The following is a 16,389-nucleotide window of genomic DNA, read 5'->3' on the forward strand; positions in this document are numbered from 1 at the left end:
TAGCAAGAGAGCTTGAGGGCACAAAATGAAACCCTAGAATGAATGCTCAATGAATATCTTCAACAACCAAATTTCTTAACTTATTTGAAATAAATGCACAAGACCCATTTTAAAAACCAAAGGGATGAGTTGTGCGCTGGAGAGTCGTTGGGCATTAATTGACATAAGACAATTTGAAAACTAGCCGTTTATACGCATTTAATGCAGTTTGCAGCCCGACATTCGTCGAGGTCACGCCTTGGTCGACGAGTCACATGCATGGCTTAGTCGACAAGACCCTGTGTTCGTTGACGAGCCTGCTGTTCTGAATTCAGGTGGCTCTCGGTTTCTTTTCATCGATGAGTCCCCTGTAAACGTCGACAAACCACTATATTGTCTTCGTCGCTGAATCTCCTGTATTCATCGACAAAACTGTTCTGAACTTTTAGGTTGTTTTGGTATCTTTTCGTTGACGAGTACCCTGTGTACGTCGACGAAGTCCCTTCTTGCGTTCGTCGACGAATCCCCTGTGTTCATCGACGAACCCTTTACTTGTTTTGATTTAAATGTATTTAGATACTGGTTTTTGTTCATGTAAAGACTCCATCTTGTCTAGAATTAAGTTGAACCAATTTAAAGATGTCTTGGGTTGATAAAACATGTTTGAAACTCATTTAGACATCTTATGCAGTTTAAGTGACTTGATATGCATGTGTGAGCTCAATGATCGTCTTCTAACCTATTATGAACTTTATGCAAGCATGATTTGCTCGTTTCTTGCAGGATACTCTTGAAACATACCATATGTATAAGAGTTACAATATTGCTCTCATACGCACAACCTAACACATATGTAGAAATTGTAAATGCTTTGCTTGAATGGTTGAGTTCCGAATGTGTCGTATGTTAGACTCTGCTAATGGTCATTTGCCTGTTTGATACATATTTTGGCCCTTATGCATGTCTTGAAGTTTTCCTGTATATTTGAACTAAACTTGAGGAAAAATGTTAGTAAACTTAAGAACTGCTAATGGGTTGTTGTCATAAAAACAAAGTTGGAATAAAAGCCCTTAGCCACTAGGGCTAACAATCATACATCATAATTCGTACCATGCTTTATTTGGTACATTAAAAAATTGAATCAATTTTTATAATTTTACATATTTGCCATATAATTTTCATTTCATTCCACTCTAAATTCATTCCATTCAGGTACCAAACATCGGGATGGTATTGTGATATTGCTTGTCAAAATATTGAATATGCAAAGCATGATTACTATGCATCAATACTACAAACCACTTTAAAATTACATCACATCAATGCTACATATTGGTACATAACACAATAGTAATTATTATAAGAAAAGGAGAAAATTTTATTAAAAAATATGTGAAGTTATATAAATCGAAGAACTTCTAATTTTATATATAAGGAAAAGGAGAAAATTTAAGGTTACATTTAGTTGGCCAAATGTTTACTCTTAGGAATTGAGTGATTATGTTAAAAGATCTGATTGTTTATGCAATATATATATATATAACCAAAAAATAATAATATAAAATATTTTACAGTCTTATAATCAAAAATAAATAATGAATAACTATTCAAAAATTTTATGATGGAAATACACATTCATTTCCTATTCCATGTTAGATTCATTTGTCACGTTTAACAAATTTGTATTGCATTATATTTTATTCATAAGAATAACTATTTCACGAACCATATCCGGGTAACACAAAATCAAGCATACCAATCAATAAACTTTAAAAAATCATTAAGCAACTTAGTCACAACATTGTTATTCTCATCGTCATTTATAGAAAATAAACACAAATAAAATCAAATTCTAATTCACGCTTCCACCTCCCAATTGGCTTCGGATAACAATAATTATGACATTGATATTTCCCCTTTAAATTTTATATTGTCATACTTTACCATATTCAATTGCATGCTCGACAGGTAAAAATAGAATAAATCAGGTGAGAATAAAATTGAATCACTTGATTTTTTCATATTTACCATTCATTATTCCTATTCTATTTTATTTTGTAATTCAACCTAGTAAACTTCTCCCAATTAAATATACACTTATTTTCACTCCAAATATAAAATTAAATAAAAGGTGGGGGCTGGGGACAGATGAGGCATTCAATAATACCCTCACCTCATTAGGACAGATAAGATACTTAGTGCCGTTACCTCATTAACATGTGATTTGCACATTAAAAACATAAAAAGAATATTTGAAATCTTGTCACGTTATCTTTAACATAATCGACCACCTAAGACTAAGATAGATCCATAGAATCAAATCATAATAAGGTTCACATATGCGCCTAATCATCATGATTATTACATAATGTCTTTTTGATTTGTCAAATATTTGTATTTATTATAAAAACTTTTGGCTCTCTATAATATACCATGTTATTGTGTCAATTAATACTATTCCTATTTTGTGTAACCTTTTCTAAAATTTTTTTTAAAAAATATTGAAGGTGAATTTTTTTTTTTCAATTTTTAATTTTTGAAGAGTTACATAAATTACAGTTCATTTTTAGTTTTTAAAAATTATATTAAAAAATTGAAAAATAAAATAATTTTCTATATGTACGAAATTCTTTTTTATTTTTTATTTTTAAATCTCAAAATAATTACAAAAGAGACACTATTCTTAAATTTTTAACAAACCATGTTAAAAATAAAAAAAAAATTAGAAAACATAAAAAGATGTTCTTCAAATTTCATATACCATTTCAAAAATTAAAAAATAAAGCAATATTTTTATTATTATTTAAAAATTTAAAATATGTAAATAAATTTATTTTTAAAGTAGGAACAGTGTTAGAATTTTTTACCCTATGTTCGAAAAAATTATGAACCGTTTGATTTAAGTTTGTGTATTGGATTAAATGACTGTCTTCTACTTAAATTCACACAATTCAAAGTTTAAGTCCCTCAAATCTGTGTTTCTACAGATAATATTATTATTTTTAATTTTTTAAATGCAAATATAACAAATTTTTAAAAATAAATTAATTTTTTTTAAAATTTTTTAAGAGTTAGAAAAATTCCACATAAAACTCCTTGCATTTATTGTCCTATCAGATAACTTAATATCTGGCTAATATTGTAATAAATAATATATATTTTTATTAAATAAACATTATGATCATTTATTTAACGAAAATTGTGCCACAAATTATACATGAAACCTACCAAACAAATATTAAGATAATATTATTCGCATACATGTGCACCGAAAAATAGGACATTAAAACTTTATCCCCCGTTAAGTACAATTTCATTATCCCTATTTCCGAAAAATAAAAAGGTATTAACAAAAAAGCCTACAATCAAATATTAAATTCTCAAAAAAGGCAACTTAATAGTTTTTTAAATGAAAAATGATGGCTGTGATGGGCTAGCCTAGAGTGACAGCGTCACGGGCACGACACGCCGTGATTGGAGGCAGCCTCCGCATGGACGGCTGTGTCCAATCAGGAAGCGCCAGATCACGCGGCGGTGAGGCCACGCCCATTACAGTTCAGCGGTAGTGAAAGGGAAGAGAGAAGTCAAATGAAGGAAAGAAAAGGTTCCCTAAATAGGTACCGTTACCGTCAGAGTCGCCGCTCGCCAGCCACCCATGGCCGCAGTTTCCCTCCCTTTTCCTCTCTCTCTCTCTCTCTCTTGTTTGGCTTTTCCTCTTCCTACTCCACGCGGCCTTTGGTTCCATTCTTCGTTCTCAATCTTCAACTCTACATATTATTCTTTTCGTTGGATTTATATGCATGTTCGAGCTTCCTTCATCGAGGAAAGGTATTTGCCCCTGATTTCTTATTTGTTATTGATTTTTGAATTTTAATTTTGTGGATTTTAAGATTTTCTAGCTGTTTGTCTTGTCTTTCTATGATTCATCCGAATTTGATTCTTGCCATGTGTGCGTGTGTGCGTATATAGAATGAACGAATCTAAAACTTAACAGTTGAATTTGGTAGATGAATCGATTCTAGACGCCATTTGGTTGCCGGTAAAATGAATGAGAAGAAGAGAATGAAATTGTCAGTGATTGGTTTCCTGAAAAGCTCAGCTCAACATAGTCAAATTGTTGTTGTTGTCTTTCTTTTTTTTTTTTTTATTTCAATTGTAAGCCAAATTGTTATATCGGTTTCAGCTGAGGAGAAGTTTATAATTTATTATTTCCTTTGCTTTCTTAGGAATCAAAATGAACGTGTCTTTTATTCTAAATACACGAGGAGAAAAAAAATAAAAGTTTTTCAATTCTTCTGGCTGGGAAGACTGAATTCATTAGTCGCGTGTCCATTTCCATACACACTTTTTGAATCATCCCCATCTTTCACTTGTTTCCATTAGATAAAATGAAAATGATAATACTCTTAGCTTTTCTTTATTCCCCTTTTTATGCCTATGGTTGTCGTACTGATGGAATAATTCTAAGCCGCACTTCTCAGAAATGAAGAACTTTTTATGAGCATTTTGAACATATTTTTATTTCTGGTGCAAAGAACATACTTTCCTTTGGTTTACACAATTTGAATTTTGAATTTAGGAGAGGTATTCACAATGTCCCGATCTTGTCAAATTGTAGGATTGAGAGCTTGGAGTAAGATTGGCATTGAGTTCTTGGGGTAAGATTGGAACCAAGTTATGCCATTCTGAAGAATTCCAGGGCGTTCAATGTTGTCCTTGTCAACCAGACAAACAAATTGAAATTTTTGAATTCGTGTATGGTTGCTTCATGTGGAAGTCTGCAAAGATTGTTATTTAGACAGCTATAACAATGGCTTTTCTATTGCTTTTTTGATTGCCAATAGTGGAAATTTTAGTAGAAGATTTCATTCAGTTTGAGCAATGAAATGAATAAGTTGTTGCAGCGAATCATAATCATCCTGATGTTCAGGATTGATTGGAGAAAACTTTTTTTTGCTGGAGCTGTTATGACAACAGCTGGTGTTATGCTTCAAATCTATATACTTCCTTATCCACTGACAGAATGGTTCCTCTCCCCACCTGTGAGAGTCTCATCAGACAGATCCTTGAACAATACCCTGCAGTTGAGTGAAACCCTTCCTTTGGCACAGTTTCAACAGGTTCAAGTTGCTCCGACTGCGCCCATTGTACTGCTGAATTCTGCTGAATCACAACAATCAGTGCCAGTTAAGGGAGAAAGATCTAAAGTTTCTCAAAAAAAGAGTGCTTTATCTAGAAGAAGAAAGAAAGAGAAGGTAGATAATAAGCCAGAGGTTGTAGGTCCTCTCCCTCGTATCAGTCATACAACCGTGCCCACTCGCTTGCAGGTACAATTTTTTTATCTTTCTTACTATAATTTTTTTTTTCTGTTAAAAAGAAAATTATTAGAATGTTGCTGGTAAATCTTTCGTTCTCTATTTAATGTTTATTATATATACATTTTCTTCCTGTAGAGGTACATTTGGTCTCTGCCACCAGTTGAGGCACTTGCATATGCTAAAAGGGAGATTGAGCTTGCCCCAACCATTATCAATGATATCAAATTGTATGCGCCTTTATTCCAAAATGTTTCTGTCTTTAGAAGGTATATTTCATAAAGCTTTTACGACATTTGTCAGGGTTTTCGATAGTTTATGCAGTTTCTTATTATTTTATAAAAAATGAATTACTGTGCCTTTGCCATTCTGGTTATGGTTGAATAAATGCATAAGATATTTTCTTCCAATATATATATATTTGAACAGGCAATGCTCTTGTAGATGTTAATCATAATGTTTTATTATGTCAGCAGTGGTTGAATACTTTTTCTATTTAAGTGCACCCCATAAAAATGATTTGTGGGAAAATGTGAAAAGGAAGTGGGGGAGTTAAAGAATTCTAAATTTATATTATGATAAAATAGGAAACCTAGTTTTATTTTATTTGCAAAATATATTATATCAGAAGTTGAGGCATCTAGAGTAAGCCCAAGGGTGGATACTAGCCACCCCAGAGAAGAAATATATGTCCATTTTCAACCTCAATCCCCCCTGGCCTCTCAAAAAAGAAAAAAAGAAAAGAAAATAAAAGAAAAATGATCCCTAAATCCTTGTAATGGAGAACCCCCAATGCTGAACTCGATATGTTTATATTGTTTTTTTTTTAATTAGTATTATTTTAGTTTGGGACGACTGGTTATTTTAGAAGTTTAGTTAATTTAGGTTTAAATTTGTGTATTTAGATACTTTGGGGTTATTTTGTAATTTCTTGTTTTATTGAGGTTTTATGTAATATGTGGGTATAAATCCTGGAGATGTAAGTTATTGTAGCAGTTCATGTTCTGTATCAGAGTGCAAGTGCAGTCCCTCCCCTCCCCTCCCCCCCTCCTCTCTCTCTCTCTCTGTTTCCTCCTTCTTCTCTGTTCTCTCTCTCTCTCTCTCTCTCTGTTCTTCCTTCTGTTCTGTTCTGTTCTGTTCTGTCCCTACATTCTCTGCAGCATCTATCTCCGTCTCCTTTTATTTCTTCTTCTCTCTTATCTGTGTTTCTCTTTTATAATTCTCTCAGTTCTCCATCATTTTTCTTGTCCTACATCACCTTGCTTCTCTGGGATTTGAAAACTATTTGTTTCCATTTTCCTGTTCTTTATATTCTAGGAAGCCATTATATGGGAGGAGGTTTTAATTAAAGAGTTTGATAGTTGAGTGTGAAATGAGCTTGGAAATGCTTCAAAAGTACACGAAAAAATAAAATTGGGTTTGGGGGATGAAGTCTCTTGGACATATTAACATTGGTCATGTTTTGTATTGTGGAGAAATTTGAAAAGAAGCTTGCTACATCATGAGCAGCTATCTTTCCGAGGATTGTGGGCCAACAATGTATATCTAGCCTTAACACTCCCCCGCATGTGCAGCCCGACAGAATGTGGAGAGATAAATAAACGATAAATAACACCCATAATAGGGAATATAATTTTTAAACACAAAATAAATGCAGGCAACAAGAATAGAACCTAAAACCTCCTGCAAACCATGGCTTTGATGCCATGTTAGATTGCCACTAGACCTAAAAGCTTAAGCATTAGGTTGTGGACCAACATATATCAAGCCTTAACACCCTGGATAAGGCCCTTCTCAATAAGCTGGAAGTTTATGGTGGAAAAAGATTAGCCTTGGAGGATGGTAGTTCTGACAATGTATGTCTTCTTGGGTCATAATTTATGGATTGAAAAAAAAGGGGAGGGAACTGCATGGAATTGGAATGAAGAAATGGATTTGGGAAAAGATTGGATGGATTTCCCTTGCATGTGCATATTTATGTAGGGAATCTATGCTTGACCAGTGGTGTGTGGAATCTCCTTTGAAAGATCAATTTTCATGTCTTTTTCTGTTGGCAAGGGATATCGATGGCATGGTAAGTTCTTGAGTGCTTCCTTTAAATGGAGATGTGAGTTGTGATGCAATTTTGTGAGGCATTAAAAGATTGGCAATTAGGGACTAACTTTTTTATGTGCTGTATCTCATGGTGTTGAATTTCCAAAGATATTATTGTGCTTGATGGAGGGTTATTTTCTGTTAAATTTTTTTCCGGCTATTATTACCAAGGGCAATGTAGTTGATGGTTGGGTTAACTTACTTTGGAAGGAAATTTGTAAGACTTGAGCTCCAATTAAGGTGGGAGTTCTTTTTTTTTTTTCTCTCTTATTTCTCTTTCGAGATGCAAAGTGGGTGAGGGTTTTGGCAATTAGAATGTAGAAAACTGGGAAGATTATGGTTAGCTGATGGTATCTTTTCAAAAAACTGTAGATGAATTGTTGCAGTTGCTGGAGCATCATCTTTTATTACATTATGGAGATCTAATGGGTTGATATGGGATCAGTTAAAGATTGAGTTGTGGAATTGAAAGGGTGTTTATTCTTGTAATAAGAGGAAAAATTCCTTTTATTATTGCTACAATTGTTAATAAAATCCTTTCACTATTTTGGGGAGGGAGTTGTTTTGGGAGTAGCAGGGGAAATTTTTCAGGGGAGGAATCACCTCTCTTGTCTCTAAAAAAATAGGTGGTTCCAAGACATTAAGATTCCAGCTCAGTGGGTAGAGCACCACGGATGTGCAGAATGTCGTAAATTTTATTTTTCCTGATGTAAATAAGTATCTTTTGCATGTTGGCTGCCCCTTTGTGCCAGTTTCAAACTCTTTTACCAGTGAAAAAGATACTAGTAATGTTCTTCTGTTGTTAATTGTGAGTTATGAAAATTGTATAATGTAAGATCAATGTGATCATATGTCTGGATATAGGAGTTGGGGGTCAAGGCAATAAATAATGATTGCATCAGGAAAACTTGGCCCTGATACATGTTCATAGATTAAGATAATCAATGAAGATGATTGGATGCAATTTCTTCATTGGAAGTGACATATCGATCAATTTACTTGTGTTCAATACTCCAGTTTTTTGTGGCAAAGGTCCCCCATGCTTAACTTTAGAAGTCTTGGAGTGCCCATTTGCTGGCACTAGTGACTACTTTTACACTAGTTATAATGTTGGTGCTTGGAGTATGGACCCTATCCTCTATGCTTTTAATTTATGGAAACACTATAGGCACTCCAACAAATACTACCGATGATTCACATTTATTCTTTCATGTATGAAATGATAATTATGGATTTACCCCTTGATTATCACAATGAAATGACGAATTTTCCTTCTTTACCTTTTGTCTTTTCACTTGCATGGTAAAAGTCAAGGGTAGTATTGTCCTTTAATGTATATGAAAAAATTTGTGGAGTGCCAATAGCACCTCCCTTGATGTATCATGACATGTCAAATGACAGGTGTTACTTTATCTGAAGCTCTTTAAATTATGGTTTGCGCTGCATTATAAGCTATCATTTTCCACATTACATGACAAGCACATACATTTCATAATTTCTACCACATCCATAGAAACATTGTCTTAAAAAATTTCAAAAAATTATGCCTAAATTCCAGGAGCTATGAATTGATGGAAATGATACTTAAAGTCTACATTTACCCAGATGGTGCCAAGCCCATTTTTCATCATCCCCATCTACAAGGAATTTATGCTTCTGAAGGATGGTTTATGAAGTTAATTGAGGAAAACAGGCAGTTTGTCACAAGGGACCCGGAAAAGGCTCACTTATTTTATTTGCCGTACAGTGCACGCCAATTAGAGCTGGCAGTTTATGTGCCTGGCTCACATAATTTGAAACCGTTGTCAATCTTCCTCAGGGACTATGTGAATATGATTGCTGCAAAGTATCCATTTTGGAATCGCACACATGGATTGGATCACTTTCTTGTTGCTTGCCATGATTGGGTATGTCTTCTACTCTTCCTGTTGATAGAAATGCTTACCATCAGCTGTTCAAAACTTGGACAGATTTTATTTAGTTCATGACTACTCGTTATAAATTAAGCAGAAATATTTTCAATAAATTTCTATTTTATATTTGATGTTGGTAAAAGAAGTGTAGCTTGAGTAGTTGAGGAAAAAGAGAAAATTGTAAGCAGAAATTAGACAATTATCATTTGAAATTTTTTTTTTAGTTCTCTGGGTGGAGTTCTCTAAGAAGATTTCGAATGAATGGTTTTGCTGGTGGTAGGTATGCTAAGATCCCAATATTCTGGTCATACTTTGACCTGACCAGAGTTTATAGACATTTCCAACTGGGGTCAATAGTTTGGAATTTGGAGTTTCTTATTAGACATCTCATGTTCTTTTTTTCCCGGCACCCCCATTGTGTAGCCCAAGTCCCAGTAGACCTGATGATCAGAAGCAAAAAGTGTTCCATATCCATTCTAAGCAGTTAATTTCTGTTTTCTTTTTTTAAACCAATTACTATCCATTTTGTTTGAATTCAATACAGCTCCTGTTGTTATATGGTAAATAATGTCCAAGACTCCAAGAAAAGGGTACACATTAATAAAGGCTTTTAATGCGCACAACTATGGTGATATTTTTTCCTTTGCACTCTGGATAAAATAGATGAACACCCCCCCCCCCCCTCCAAACCCCAACAACATATGTGCATACAAACACACGTGAAGAATTATTTGCTTGTTTTATACATATAATCGTGTCATACTTGCTGAAGACTTTTGTTTAAAATACCTGTCAATCAAATGGACTTTTCAATCTATTTTTCTGGACCAATATTCTGTAATATGGGTTTGTTTAACAGGATAAATTATGCAGTATTGCATGAATGCATATAATGAGGTAGAAATTGGAAGGGGCTAGGGGAAGACCAGACAGTCCTTTGGAGCTCAACTATGTAGCAGAGGAGGGGAAGGATAGTTAAGGGATATGAAGGATTAAGGGGATGTTGTGATGATGGAAGGATGCAATAAGGTCTAAAGATAATGGTATGGGTCCTATAGATGGGCCTATAGATGAGGGTTGATCAAGCGAAAATATGGCATTTTTAGTTTAAATAATTAAACCCATATTTGAATCATCTACACTATCCAAACATGAGAATCTCTCTCTCTCTCTCCCCCTTCCCCCATCACTCCCCCCCCCCCCCCCCCCCCAAAAAAAAAAAAAAAAAAAAAACCCCCTAAACAAAACAAAACAAAACAAAAGAGAAGTCCCCAAATGAAACCTTTGAAATTTCCCTCAAGACTTATGTGCACAAGCCAAATACAATGTTTGCATTGATTTAGTAAAGGGACGAGTATACACATTTCCTGCATTTTTTCATTTTCTTCTTTGCCTTATTTGGAGTTGGAGTCCCATTGCCTCCTTGTGATTGTATTTAGCATTATATATACCTCCTTTGGTTGAAGATCCCAACTTCCCATCTGATTGAGTTTGTGAATTTCGGAGGCTGTGGACATTCTAATTGGAGTTTATTTTTATATGAATTCTTTGTTTGAGTTTGTTTTCATGAATTTTAATTTATTCAGGTTACTTCTACGTCTTCTCAGCTAAATTTGTTCTTTCTTTACCTCATAGGGTCCTTACACAGTTAATGAACACAAGGAACTAAGTAGAAACACTATAAAAGCTCTTTGCAATGCTGATCTCTCGGAAGGAATCTTTACTGCTGGAAAGGATGTTTCCCTTCCAGAGACGACAATAAGAAATGTGAGAAGGCCTCGAAGAGATCTTGGTGGAAAGAGAGTATCACAGCGTCCAATACTTGCCTTTTTTGCAGGGCACATGCATGGTAGGGTCCGCCCCAGGCTTGTTAAATACTGGAGAGACAAAGATGAGGACATGAAGATTTATGGGCCTCTACCTAATAGTGTGTCCAGGAAAATGTCTTATGTTCAACACATGAAATCAAGCAAATTCTGTTTATGTCCCATGGGTTTTGAAGTGAACAGCCCCAGGATTGTTGAGGCTATATATTATGAGTGCGTTCCAGTGATTATTGCAGATAATTTTGTCCCTCCATTTAATGAAGTACTTGACTGGAGCGCGTTTTCTGTCATGGTGGCCGAGAAGGATATTCCCAAGCTGAAGGAAATTCTACTTGCCATCCCAATGAGAAGATACTTTACAATGCAGACTAATGTGAAGATGTTGCAGAAGCATTTCCTTTGGAACTCCAGACCAATGAGATATGATTTGTTTCATATGATTTTGCATTCTATTTGGTTTAGCAGGCTGAACCAGATTCAAATTGCCCAGTCATAGGGACAAGGGAGAATCGACTCCCTTGTCACATAGTAAATTTTTAGGAGTTCCGTCGGTTAAAAATTAGTTCGTGCTATCCATTTCTAGAATTAAGAGGCATGACTGTTGCATTGTGGAGGAATGCAACAGCTTCCGTTGCATGGGAGTATATCTAACGTCGAGGTCAAGGGGCTTTGAGCTCAGAATAAGGATGGATTTCAGAATACTTTGCTGATGCAGGTAATCTATGATTGATTGTTTGGATTGCTGGTTGTGCATGTCATCCTCTACAGCATCTCTTAGAAGTGTCATAACCAAAATTACCATGTTTTATTCACAATAAATGGACAGCTTCTTTTTGGTTTGATAGTATTGTTTGTCCAGATGCTAATCACAGGAAAGGTATGATACATAATATAGAGAGGATGTTTTTGTCACTTCATTTAAAAAAAAAAAAATCAATGCAGGCTAGTCATTTAAGCTTTTCTTTTGTGCCTTTTGAAATAGTCTTGTTTTGTTTAAAATGATTGCATTGCCCTCTGTAACATCTGTTAAAATGATTGTACTGCCCTCAACAAATATTGGAAAACTGGGGAAAAAAAAAAAGGTCTTTGTAAATTGAAGAGGGAAAAAATGAATTTCCACATGTGAATAGGCCCTTACCCAATGTTTGGTATGCTGAAATGGATGGATTAAGAGTGAAATGGAATGAAAAATGTAAAAATATGAAGTTGAATTCCATTGCACCCTACTCTCTTCTTGCGTACCAGTCAAATTGTTAGTGTCATCATTTGTTTTTTGTTTTTTAATTTCCATGTTACTCTTGCACAGCCGCGTTGATTACCAACTCATGTGAATTTAAAGTTTCTTATTGTGTTTTCTCTCATTTTTTTCATTTTAATCAAGGATGTTCCATTATTGCAGGTACTGCACACTGGAGTCCTTTTTATTGTACATACAACACAATGGTCTGTCTCATTGAATTGATCTCCAGGCCAGCACCATAGCACCCATGTATAGACAGACAAAGCAAAAGTTAATAAGCACTGGCTCTTTATCAGAGAGTGCAAATGGGCTATATGTTCAGACCCAGAAGCTGATTGAAGTTTTGGCACAGATACACATTCTTTTTGGGGATACACTTTTTCCTTTTGATATTATTATTCCTTGTAACTATTTGGTTTGTAAAGGGAATGGGTGGACCTTGTATTTCAAATAATGTGGCCTTTGTGTTTGCTGTGTACCTTCGTGGTTCACATGGGTGTTACACCTGTGGCCCATAGTGTTGGGATTCTTTCAGATTGCATTCATTTAAATTGAATTTGAATTCTACAGTGTTGTGGTTAAGAATTACAATTTCGCAGCATGATTTAGACTTCTGCTGTTGAATCAACCTTTGGGATTTGTTTGGAGTTTCTTTCCAACCATGGTATGGATTAAAATATGATTTTAATTGAAGACGGAATCAAACTATATAATGTCTGTACTCAGTGAACCATGTCAAAAATACATTTCATTTTCTATTTCTAAGTTTTTCAAAGATATTTTTACAAATTGAACTTATATTTTAGTTTTTCCATGACAATTAAAAAGGTAGAAAATAAAGAGTTTATTTAAATGTATGAAACAGTTTTTCATTTTACATTTCTAGATCCTAAAAATAATTTTTATAATATTTGGAATCATGGGTTTTGAGGCTTGAATTTAAATTTGTATGGATTAAGAAGAAGTTTTATGCATAATCAACATCAATTAAAGTTTAAAATCTGAATTTCATGCTTCTAAACTCAAAAGAGTTACGGATCTAGAAAAACAATAAGAGGATGTTTTTCAACTTTTCTATATAAATTTAGAAAATTGAGTAGTTAGAAAATACGGTGACATTTTTATAATTATTTAAATTTTTTGAAATATAAATAAAATTATTTTCATGAGAAAATAGTTTTAGTTTATCATTGTTTTTTTAATTTCATAATGTTATAAAAAATAAAAAATTAGTGAACCTTTCATAATTTTCTAAAAAGCTAAAATGGAAAATGAAAAGTATTTTCCATAATTAAGCAGCCCTTAATTTGTTTTATATAGAGAGGTGGATAATAATAATAATAATAATAATAATAACAATAATAATAATAATAATAATAATAATAATGTGAGATTGATTACTTGGCAATTAGAATTTGGATTTTAAAATTTTACGCAATGTTTGGTATTCACAAATGAAGTGAATTGGTGATATTCCATTACTCTCTTAATCTATTTCATTTTATTGCATTAGCCACTGCATTAACTGCAAAGCGAGGATGCTCTATACGTCATCCCTGATTCATGTCACTTGTATGCTTGACACATGCAGAATCACTTTGGCTAGGTTTCAAGCCAGTCTGAAAAGAAAAAGTTGAAAGATATAGTTTAATAGAAGTACAAATTTTGTGAATTTGAGAACATAAAGTTTGAACTTTTTATTTTTATTTGTGAAAATTTGGATAAAATTTAGTGTAAAATCATATTGAATTTGCTCGATAAAATTTTTTGATTTAAATTTGTGTGAACTCAGATAAAATTTTCCATTTTGCTAAAAGCATCAGAAGTTTCGAATTCTTTTAAAAAAATGTTTTGCATATTTTATATATTTCTTTTACACAATTACATATATTTATCCTTTCATTGAAATTTTTATCTGTCCATTTGGCTAAATTAAATCCGGAAAACCTCTCCTCTGGGCGGCGACCTTATCCTTTTGCTTACCAAAAATTTCGACGCGATTTGGTAGAGTGCAACTCTCAAGACCATTTGCTCAAATTCTTGCAGCAATGAGCATTTTATTCATTACTTCACAATTCAAATAGGCACAAAATTTTTCACAAGGGACGCTTCTTCGTTACAATCCCCACCACCCTCACCTCCTCTCGTTGGTCCATGGGTCCTCGTCTAGTTCAAGAAACTTGTTAACCCAGTCCAACCCATATGTCCCCTCGGTTGAGAAATTGAAGAACTCGTTCACGTCTAAACCCATGTCCGAGTTACCATTTTCTTTGGTGGCTTCTCTGTCCACATCGGGAGCGCCCAAGGGCTTCGGAGGCGAACTCTGTTGTGCCGTCGAAGTTTCTACTGTTTTCTCCTTTTGATTCACTTTCTTGCTCAAATGAGAATTCCAGTAGTTCTTGATTTCATTGTCCGTCCGTCCTGGAAGCCTCCCCGCAATCAGTGACCACCTGCAAATTCAAAAGAAACGCACAAGAAGACTAGGTCTTTAATTAATTAGCACCCCATTGCTCGAGAATCCACATGTGCAAGCATGAACAGAGCTGTTGATGTTTTTTTGTTCTGTGCATGAAGAGATAAGAACTGACCTGTTTCCAAGAAGCCCGTGAAGCCTGAGTATCAAGTCCTCCTCTTCGTCAGAAATGTTGCCTCTCTTGATGTTTGGTCTGAGATAGTTGAGCCATCTCAGCCTGCAACTCTTCCCACACCTGTTCAAACCTGCGGCAGCGAAACGCCAATTCAACCCAATAACCAATGCAGTTTAAAGTCTGTAAATTCAAGTTTTAGGTAAAAAAAAAATGTGAAACCTGCTTTAGCTGCCACTGCTTTCCACTTTTTGGCACCATGAGTATCTATGCACCGAGCTAGCTTTGAGTCCTCCTCTGCTGTCCATGCTCCTTTGTTCAACACCCTCTTAGAGGATCCCTCATTCTTTGGGGCCATTTTGGAATTTTAAGAAAGAAACTATATAATGAGAGAGAGAGAGAGAGATGGTGTGGGTCGTAGAGGATAGAGTGGTGGAAGAGTGTGGTGAGTGTTGAGGGGGAGAGAGAGATGGTCTGGGTCGTAGTGGGTAGAGTGGTGAGAGAGAGTGTGGTGAGTGTTGGGGGGCGGGGGGAGGGGGCAGAGAGAGAGAGAGAGAGAGAGAGAGAGAGAGAGAGAGGGTCTAAAAAACAGGGGAGAGGAGGGGAGGGAAGGGGATGGGTGTTGTTGATTGGCCTGGGGAAATTTGGGGTCAGACCCTCACCCATCTACCCTTCCTGGGGATTGGACAAATAGATCTCCCAACTACCTGCTCCACAGTTGGCCCAAGAAAGGAAAGTATGATAAATTTGGGAACGCAGTTGTCGCTCTCAACCTTTATAAGTCGGAGAAGAAATTTTAGTTTTGGAAATTAATTTATTCTTTTTCCTAAATTTTTAAAATTTTATTTATTTTGAGTTTTAGAATATTTGTATGAAATAAATAAATAAATAGCAGTAATTGCTCGTGAAAATAGTTATATTTCATTTTTTTATTCTTTAAATAATTACAAAAAATTTTAGCTTATTTTCTAATTTGTTAAAATTTATTTAGAAAAGTTATAAAAAAATATATTTTTATTAATTTTTAGATTTTTGATTTCTTACTTTACACGTGAGTAAGAAATTTAGCTGTTGGACTTTGATTTGATTGGATATTGGGTTTCTTCGCCCATGCGTGTGTATGAGAGAGAGAGAGAGAGAGAGAGAGAGAGAGATTTTTTGTAATTTTTTATTAGTTGTATGTGTGGAGGAGCGACTGCCAACGAGTTTGACAACATTTGCGCTCACGCGACGCGGGGAAGTAAGCTGTGCTTGCTCAATTCATGTCCTTCGCTTGGACCATCCAATCAGACGTCGACACGTGAGCGAAATCCAACCCGTTGCTGCTAGGCCCGTGACGTGTCGGTCTGTCGTTGGTTTGCTTAAATTTGGCGGAAAAAAAATCAGTGTCTCCTCCTCCGGTACTCCAAAAAAAAAAACAAGTGGCAACAGCATCGT

The 16,389-nt window shown here is 34.8% G+C and overlaps 2 protein-coding genes across 2 annotated transcripts; one reads left to right on the plus strand and one right to left on the minus strand.

The window, feature by feature from the left end:
- The first annotated feature begins 3,577 nt into the window (after positions 1-3,577).
- On the plus strand, positions 3,578-11,683 carry LOC131164551 (probable glycosyltransferase At5g03795). The gene is made up of 5 exons (XM_058121825.1): positions 3,578-3,807; positions 4,910-5,306; positions 5,433-5,563; positions 8,947-9,295; positions 10,937-11,683. The coding sequence occupies exons 1-5, from the start codon at positions 3,635-3,637 to the stop codon at positions 11,621-11,623; spliced, it is 1,737 nt and encodes a 578-aa protein (XP_057977808.1). The 5' UTR covers positions 3,578-3,634; the 3' UTR covers positions 11,624-11,683.
- Positions 11,684-14,394: 2,711 nt separating this feature from the next.
- LOC131164789 (transcription factor MYB3-like) lies at positions 14,395-15,698 on the minus strand. Its single transcript, XM_058122240.1, has 3 exons — positions 15,175-15,698; positions 14,956-15,085; positions 14,395-14,817 (listed from the first exon to the last, which is right to left on the minus strand). Exons 1-3 carry the CDS (start codon positions 15,308-15,310, stop codon positions 14,502-14,504), a joined length of 582 nt encoding a protein of 193 aa, XP_057978223.1. The 5' UTR covers positions 15,311-15,698; the 3' UTR covers positions 14,395-14,501.
- Positions 15,699-16,389: the final 691 nt, after the last annotated feature.

The sequence above is a fragment of the Malania oleifera genome, chromosome 9, assembly GCF_029873635.1.
Source record: "Malania oleifera isolate guangnan ecotype guangnan chromosome 9, ASM2987363v1, whole genome shotgun sequence".
Lineage (NCBI taxonomy): Eukaryota > Viridiplantae > Streptophyta > Magnoliopsida > Santalales > Ximeniaceae > Malania > Malania oleifera.